At 40.9% G+C, this 8,304-nt stretch overlaps 1 protein-coding gene across 1 annotated transcript in view; it reads left to right on the top strand.

Annotated features, from left to right (window-relative positions):
- LOC118320969 (metallophosphoesterase MPPED2) overlaps window positions 1-8,304 on the top strand; it is a 29,916-nt gene that overhangs the window by 17,183 nt on the left and 4,429 nt on the right. Inside the window, exon 3 of the mRNA XM_035652102.1 lies at window positions 3,801-3,982. Within this exon, the coding sequence (XP_035507995.1) occupies window positions 3,801-3,982 (182 nt within the window). The remainder of the gene's footprint in view (window positions 1-3,800; window positions 3,983-8,304) is intronic.

The following is an 8,304-nucleotide window of genomic DNA, read 5'->3' on the forward strand; positions in this document are numbered from 1 at the left end:
TGTGTGTGTGTTTGCGGGTGTTTTGTCATCCCATGTGGTGTTCGTCCTTCCTCCATGACGAGAACTGTCGAATCCTGTAAAGCTGCCTGACGTCCAGGCACCACAGAGCACCAAATCTAATCACCAGCTACCCTGCAATGTATGTGCTGCTCTGCTGGCTTAAGTTAATGCGTATGTGTGTGTGTGTGTGTGTGTATGTATGTGTGTGTATGTGTGTGTGTATATAGGAGCACAGAGACTTATTTATTGTACACAGTCAATAGTAAATATCATTATCTCTGTAGCTAGTTTTTCATTTTGTCCAGTGTGTTTAATATAGAGTCCAGGCCTGCTCGCTCTGCTCCTGTGTCTCAGAGCAAAGTTGAGATCTTCCAGCTGAGCTTTAAAGGAAGGACTGAAACAATGACTACCAAATACTTAGAACTCACTTTCTAGCTACAAACTGAAGACTGACTGAAGGCTACAGACCCAAAGCTGCACAAACTATAAATTCCGTCTACTATCTTTGCTGCGACTGATTGAAGGGCTGATCAGTTTTGGCCACAGTTCATTAAAAATGACAGCGAATTTCGGTGTTATCAAAAAGCAGTTTCCATTTAGAAGATTAATTTCAGTCAGTGTTGCTTCTGTCTACACTGTACATTTTGTGCTTGCTCAGGCAATCAGACAGAAATTGCATTAAAAAAAAAAAAGGTCCAATTTGAGTTGCAGATCCATGAGTTTGAAGGCTTGTCAGACACCAGAACCCTGCAGAGGTTAATAATATGTAGAAAGATGCTTTTGTTGCAATGATTGTGAGGTAAACACTAAAAACAAGGAGTTCACGTTAAGTAATCTACCAGGATTTTGCTCTTGCGTGTATGTGATTGGAAGCTGAAATGGATTCAACTTTTTAACCGAACGACCCCGCATTTTTTGTGTGTTGGCACCCACACTGGATCAGCATGTCAGAATCAGATCTTAAGCAGCCTCTTATTGCCCCGGGGCTTCCAATTCATCCAGTTTTGCAGAGGCAGAAACAACACTTGTGGGGGGACTCGAGATGCAGCGGGAATGCAGCTGCAGACAGTGGTTACTGATCACAGATGGTGGTTAGACCACAGACAGTGGCAACAACAGATAAGAGTTGTGCGATATGGTGACATAAACAGTGAGATTAAATTTTGCTCTACTGTTACTGCCGAGGTAGATTGTATTAGGTCTTTTTGGTCAATGTTGTAAATCAGCAAGTGGGTCTGCTTAGTGGCAACATTGGATTTACATGATTATTTCACCAGATTGGCCAAAAACATTCACCCCTGGTTATTTTGTTTAGAAATAGATTCTAATAGATTTTTTACTATGAATTTAGTATAAATCACAATATACAGGAAGATAAACTTGAATAAATGAATGGAGGAACATTACCAATCCAAATGCCTCTATACAAGGCAAGAGGGGTCAATAGTTTCAATAGTTTGATGAAAATGATGTGACCAGATCACGGCCCAATTGAACAGTTAATGGGAGGTTTTGGAGTTTCTTAAACAGCGTTCTCCATCACCATCGCCATGACACCAAATGAGGCAAAAAAAAGAGTTCAGAGAGCTGACAAGGATCTTCTGGAGGCTCATGATGAACTAATTAATTTGTCATTTTGATTTTATCCAAATTGCCCACCCCTACTGCAAACCTCTGACCACAGACAGGGACTGCAGATGGTGGCTGGACTACAGACTACACACAGTGACGACACGCTACAGATGGTGACCAGCTTGTCCACCGTTGTCCTATCACTAACAAGACCTTGCAAATGCCTGTTCAACTCAAAAACAGAACAACAACAACATATTCCAGGCTGTTGATGATGCTTTTCCACGTCTAATGTTCTGCTCAACATGCCCTAGAAATGGGGAATGGGAAAATTGTTTCCCAAATGATAACTCCTCAAATGCAATGTTGCCTCCCCCGCAATAAGATTTTCTTTTGTGCCAAGGTGCCTATTTTCTCCATCTCTGTTAATGATGTCTTCTCCACTCTGAAACCTTTTGATTTCATCTTCTTCTGCGGCTGTTTTTATGCCATGTTTGTGCACACGTGCAAGTTAACTCTCTGTGTGTGTGTGTGCTTGTCAGGTTGGAGATTGCAGCGTTGATTATGTGTCTGATGTTGTCGACAGAGTGACATCCCTTCTAATGAAATAATGGTCTAGTGGAAGAGTGCTGGAAGATTGCACATTGTAGACTTCAATTACAGACAAGATGATTTTTTTCCCCCTCTTTCCTTTCAGTCGGCGAAAAAAAGTACAGGTTTTTCTTCCTTTTTAACAGACGTGCTTACATCTAACAAAAAGGCTGAAGAAAAGGCTTTTTTCCAGACAGACTTGGGTCTAAGTGTTTTTTCTTTATATAATGGATAGAAAGGACATGGCATGTCTTAATTCACCGTCTCTTTAGCCAATCTGATACCACAAAACAGCCATTGCCCTCCTTGTGTGCACAAATCAACCCGAACGCTGGTTGTTTTCCAGCCCAAACTACACATTTTTCACTGTTGTAATGTCTCCTCTTTTGTTTGAGATGCATTTTGCTCTGCTGCATGCATTATTCTGTGGACCATGTAATTTATTTTGCACAACAAATGATCTTTTTAAGGTTCCAGTCTTCAGCTGTGCCCCTTCTGCTATCTGGTATGAAATTAGCATACATTTCCTAAAAATATACTTCTGGATCGAGTACACCTTTTTAAAATATCACAAAGGGAGAAAAAAAGGGCACAGTCTTTGAATTGCAGCAAAGAATAATGTTCAAAATTATAAAATGACTAAATAAATCAAGGGTAGACATCTCATGAATAAGTGGAAGTTGTCCCTGCTTGAAAGACTGTTTGAGTTTGGTCTTTTTGTTGGCGATAACATGGAATCAAACATACTTTACTGATGACAGGGTCATTTGACAGGTGAGAAATCAGTTTCCTAGAACGCTTTTCAGATTGATAGCGTGAAGCTGTACGGCGTGGACCATCTCAGGGATTATGACAAAGTCACAACTAAAGTGCTAAAGCCGTTTTTTGCAGACAGTAAAATGTCTGAAAACGACTCGAGGGCTGAAAATACTCACAAACTGTGTCAACATATTCTGAAGTTGAGGGTAAACACCTGCAGTTAATGCACCTCAGCAATAATATACAGTATATTTTTTGCAGTTAAAGCCAGTTTAACTCTGTCTGCTTAACATTTTCACAGTATAATTTTGTAATCCATATCGTATGTGGTTGCAAATAAATACTAATACATATAAACATAATTTGAAATTAACTCCAATTAACAAAAAAATTAATGATAGCACATCGTCTTTTGAGGAAAAATTGACTTGGAAAGGAAAGACAACGAACTGTGATGCATGATTTACTGATATTACCGTTTTCTTTTAGTTTAGTTTTTTTTCCACTTTATGTTTCTTCATTGAAAGTAACAGCAAAGTCAGACGGGCAATGTGGGGTGAGAGAGACGGGACGCCATGCAATAAAGTTCCTGTTGGGATTCGAACCCAATGTTGCGACTACATGGCATGTATTATAGTTTTCAATAAATAAATGGTCTTATATAATTAAACAGTGAATATCTTGAACAGGTACTGACATCTAACTAGAAGTTCAACCAATTAGCCCACAATTCAGAAGAACTGTGAATCAAAATAAACATCAGAATAATTCCCCTAATGTGTCATTGATGAGGTCAATGTGTTTGTCAGGACGTACAGTTTAAGGCTTTTCCACCAGCTCCACTTTCAACAGCTCTCTCTCTGTGTCTGTGTTTTCAGGGTGGACCCCATTCCTTATGACACTCCCAAGCCAGCAGGACACACCAGGTTTGTGTGCGTGTCAGACACACATTCGCGTACAGACGGCATCCAGATGCCCTACGGCGACGTGCTGCTGCACATGGGTGACTTCACCGAGCTGGGCCTGCCCTCCGAGGTTAAGAAGTTCAACGACTGGCTAGGTACTAAGCTGCTTAAAACACACACATTCATCTGCACGCCGCTGGACGCACACATTATTTTCACACTTGCTGACATGCGCAGGCTCTCGTGAGCAGGGGGACTGGCAACGGCACGAGACAGGTTGCACTCATAAGCGGTAACTGGACCACACAACGACCCGCCCCCTCCCCTCTTGACCCCACAACTGCTGTGCTAAAGTGTCCAGTTTAACCCCTCTGACCTAACACCCTGGCTAAGTTAACCTTCGACCTCTCCCTCTGGCCCTATGCTGTGGGCAGCCACTGTTTCATCTCTAGACCCTCCAGACTAGAGCTTCCTCTAATGTAGTCATGTTTCACACACACATACTGTCTGACATTCCCTCTAGCCATGTGCCTAAATCAATAAGCACCACCCACCACAATGGCCTTTAACGTTTGAAGACATTTGAATTCTTTTGTCTATGTTTTAGTTGTTTGTGCTTGTCTGTTGATCGGCAGTTGGCAGGTGAGACAAAACAACCTCATGAAATTTAACAGTAGAAGCTAAATGTCTAAAAGACTGAACGCAAAGAAAAGTATCTGCATTGCACTTGTATTTTTAAGTAAATGCAAAAAAAACTCGCTATGGGTGGCACAAATTGAGGTGAAGACATGCAGGACTTAAAAAATGTTTTAAACTTGTGTGCACCCGAAGCCTTGTGAGTCCAGTTCATGAACATATGGAGATGAGAGTAAAAAGGAGAGACCCTGGAGGAAATGAATAAAAGAACATGAGTTCCTTGTGAGTTTAAAATCAGAATTTGAGCTTTGAGCTGTCACTAAAACACACACAGACATCCTCCCCACACAGCATTGGTGTGCATGATGGCTAGCTAGTTACACCGAATATCTCATGGACTTCAGTCCGGCGGCTGAGGGCAAAATTCACTTTGTGTTCTCTCTGGACTGGAGTCTGCGCTAAAAAGTAAACGGAAAAGAGGATGAGAAGGAGTAGACACCACAAGAAACAAAAAGCGTTGAAGGAACTGACTGAAGATTAGCAGCAATGTTTACCTTCAAAATCCAGGTTCAGTTACCGGCTCATGAAAGTACAGAAGCCATTTGCTGTTGAACCATGAAAAAAACTAAATTCATTAATAATGAATAATTACAACAGAGACAAAAATGTTAGAGAAAACAGTTTATTTTTGAAAGCGTTTGACATATTTTCATTGCTTAAACCTATTTAAACCCCCTATGGTTAAAGTGGTACTCCTCTCAAAATCTATGTTTTGAGTATCAAACACTCACCCCCTGCAGAGCTGAAAGGTGGCTGTCAAACTTTTGCCTCTCCAAAGACGAGAGCGGCTGCAGTCGGCCTGGATTCAAAGCAGCTACAGCGGATTCAAACATTGAGCAAGTATTCACAGCACAAAATAAATATCCACACGTGTATAGAAACTTCAACTATTCCTGCAGCAGAATCCGCTTCTCGACTGTCCGTCAGTGTGTTTTCAGTCTCAAGATTAATATTTGAACATCTAACTCAAGAAATTTTGAGTGTGTCTGAATGCTTGGTGCATTGCCTATTGGGGTATTTATTTTGAAAAACAAGGCTCATCCTGCGCTTCCTGTTAAAACCCAGCTACTCTATCTCTCTCTAGACTCTCTCTGTCTTGAATATTAGAAGATTTGAGTTTAGTTTAAAGCAAGCAAGTCAAACTGTGTTAATTAGGTCATCTCAATCAGCTGTGTGTGTTCCCAACTCCAATTAAGGGTTGCCATGGTGACGGTACTTTCTGTGTGTCTCTAGGATCAGAGTCTTCATTTCAGAGGTTTTAGCTGTGGCACACCTCTCACGATTATGCTTGTAGCGCCCAGACCGTAACTCCTATCACCAAAATGGGGATGTTTTCAGCAAGACGAGAGCCTGCTGACCACATTTGGTGACATTTGTGTGTGTGAAGAGTAATAAATTTGACCGCACTAGCTGTTGGAAGAAGTGGCTGCTTCTGCTTCACACCTGAAATTTCTGCTCCCGTTTAATATAAAAGTTAATGCGGTAGTTGGTCGGCGCTCCTGTTGGAAGCTCATAAAGACAAAAGTGTAAGTCAGTTTGCTTCCACAGTCACATGTCTGTGACCGACACAAATGTTCCTACGCTTTAATGTACCACCTCTCCTCACTGTGGCTGTTGGGTCTCCCACGCTAGCTCTGAACATACACACTAATCTACTGTAATTTTCATGAATTTTGAACTGCTGTTATGTGAAAAGTATTAAAGATGTCAGAAAGTCCTACTTGCCCTGAACCTTTTTAAATTGAGTTTCTCTGTGAAAGTATGAATGAGTAGTTTAGAGTTCAAAATTCATGAAAAACTGTGAATTCTCCATAAGGAATGAATGGGGAAAAATCGCCTGAAAACATGGAATATTTTGAACATTTTGAAAGGCATCAATGAGTAAAGGCATAGCACACTATTCCCGATCAAGACGCACATTTTGAGGTATTTTTTTGTGTATGTGCTGGCAGTGCAGGACTAGATACACGCCTTAAAAAACATACGAAAGAAGAAAGAGATTAAAATAAGTATGGAGAAGATTAAACCGTGCTGATGTGCTTTGCACGTTGAATAACTGCGGCAGGTTTGCTGTGTAATATCTGCAGTGATTCAGCAAACTCATCGTTCTCTCTACATAGTTTTAAATTCTCTTGTCAACCTTTAAAATCTGAAATCTCTGCATGTTGTTGCTGGTCAGCCGCAGCATCCACTTTGTCTGGCTGACTCTCTAAACTACGGCCGGGTGCTGTGCCCTAATTCTCCTGAAACACTCACATTCACACACACATGCAGGCATGTCCTATTTCTCTCCCCCTCTGTTTTTCTGCTGTGTCACCACCACCAATGCAGCACCTGGTACACTGGTCAGCTTTTCTATCAAACTCCTCCATCCATCAACACGGATAGCTACGTCAAGCGTGTGTGTGTATGGCTGTACTTTGTTAAGCCAGGGTGAAAACAGCGATATCGGCCATAATGGGGAATCGATGCAGAGCAAAGTGGAAAATGGCTCAGTGTAGTTGGGAGCGCCTTGTCTGTTAGTGTCCTGTTGAAGGTTGTGAGTGTGGAGCTATACACCTGGTTATCAAACTATCAGGGTGAGAGGGGATGGAAAATATCCGAAATATTACAGCCACTTGTTGAAAATGGGTGAGGGGGGGAAAGAGGACATTTTTCTAAAAGTTTTGATTTAAAAAAAAAAAAGTCTAGTGTTGTGAAATTACAGCTTTAATCTCATAAGAAAAAGTAATATTATGAGAATGCTGATATAGTCTTAGAAGAATTGTCAAACCATTATGAGATTTAAATTTGAGTCATAACGTGAATTAAAGCTGTAATTTCACTAGAAAAGTCCCAACATCATGAGAATAAAGTCAGAATATAGACTTACTATGGAAAAGATATTGGTAAAATTTAGAGACATTACTGTCACAGAAACTGGTCCATCTTGTCTTCAACTATTTCTATAGCCTTTTTTTTTTTTTTTTAGTACCATCTTCAGTACTGTGTCTTTTGTTTATGCTCTTTGGAGTACAGAGGCTCTCAGCAGTCTGTAGGCTGAGAAAATGTCTTGTGGCTTTTATAGCGTCTGTGTGAGCTTTACATACAGAATGTTCTCTAATAAAGAAAATGCAAATGCATGTGAAAGGTTCGATATTCCCACCAAGGCCGTTTTCTTTTTTTTTCAGCAGAGAGAGAGACTGAATGAGTCAGACATGGAAGACGTCGAGAGTCTGCTGTGTGATGAAAGTCACATGGGGAAAATGGCATTTTGAAGCCATATTTGTTCAATAATTGGATGTTTTTCTAGATGACGAAAGTGCAGCTCAGACACGGCCACGCAGAAACGTTAATTTTAGTTTTCATGTAAAGGTTTTTAATAATCTCTTGGGCTTTATGAAACTTATATGAAACTCTGGAGTAGGGTTAAGTAGTGAGGACCAGTTCTAGATTTATTTCATTTTCATTCATTTAGCATCTCCTGAAAGCAAAGTAGTTACTGAAACAGTATAATCGACAAAATCTAAACCGATTCTAATCTTGGATGAGACTGTTATTGTCTATTTTAAAGCTTCTATAAACTGAGCGCTGTTTGTGCCCCTCTGCTCCTCCCTCTCGGCCTCCTTTGTCTGCTCCTCTCCCGTTGAGGGAAATCATTGGAGATCGATGCGGAGGAACGAGCTTTCCCTGACCCAGCCTGTCTGATGGTAGAGCACCAGCTCTGATCTGCTGCTTTAAGCTGCTCCCAGAGACCACCGTAGTCTTTGTGTGTTTGTGTCTGTGTTTGTGTCTGTGTGTG

The sequence above is a fragment of the Morone saxatilis genome, unplaced genomic scaffold (genome assembly GCF_004916995.1).
Source record: "Morone saxatilis isolate NCDOM2014 unplaced genomic scaffold, NCSU_SB_2.0 Contig11, whole genome shotgun sequence".
NCBI classification, from domain to species: domain Eukaryota; kingdom Metazoa; phylum Chordata; class Actinopteri; family Moronidae; genus Morone; species Morone saxatilis.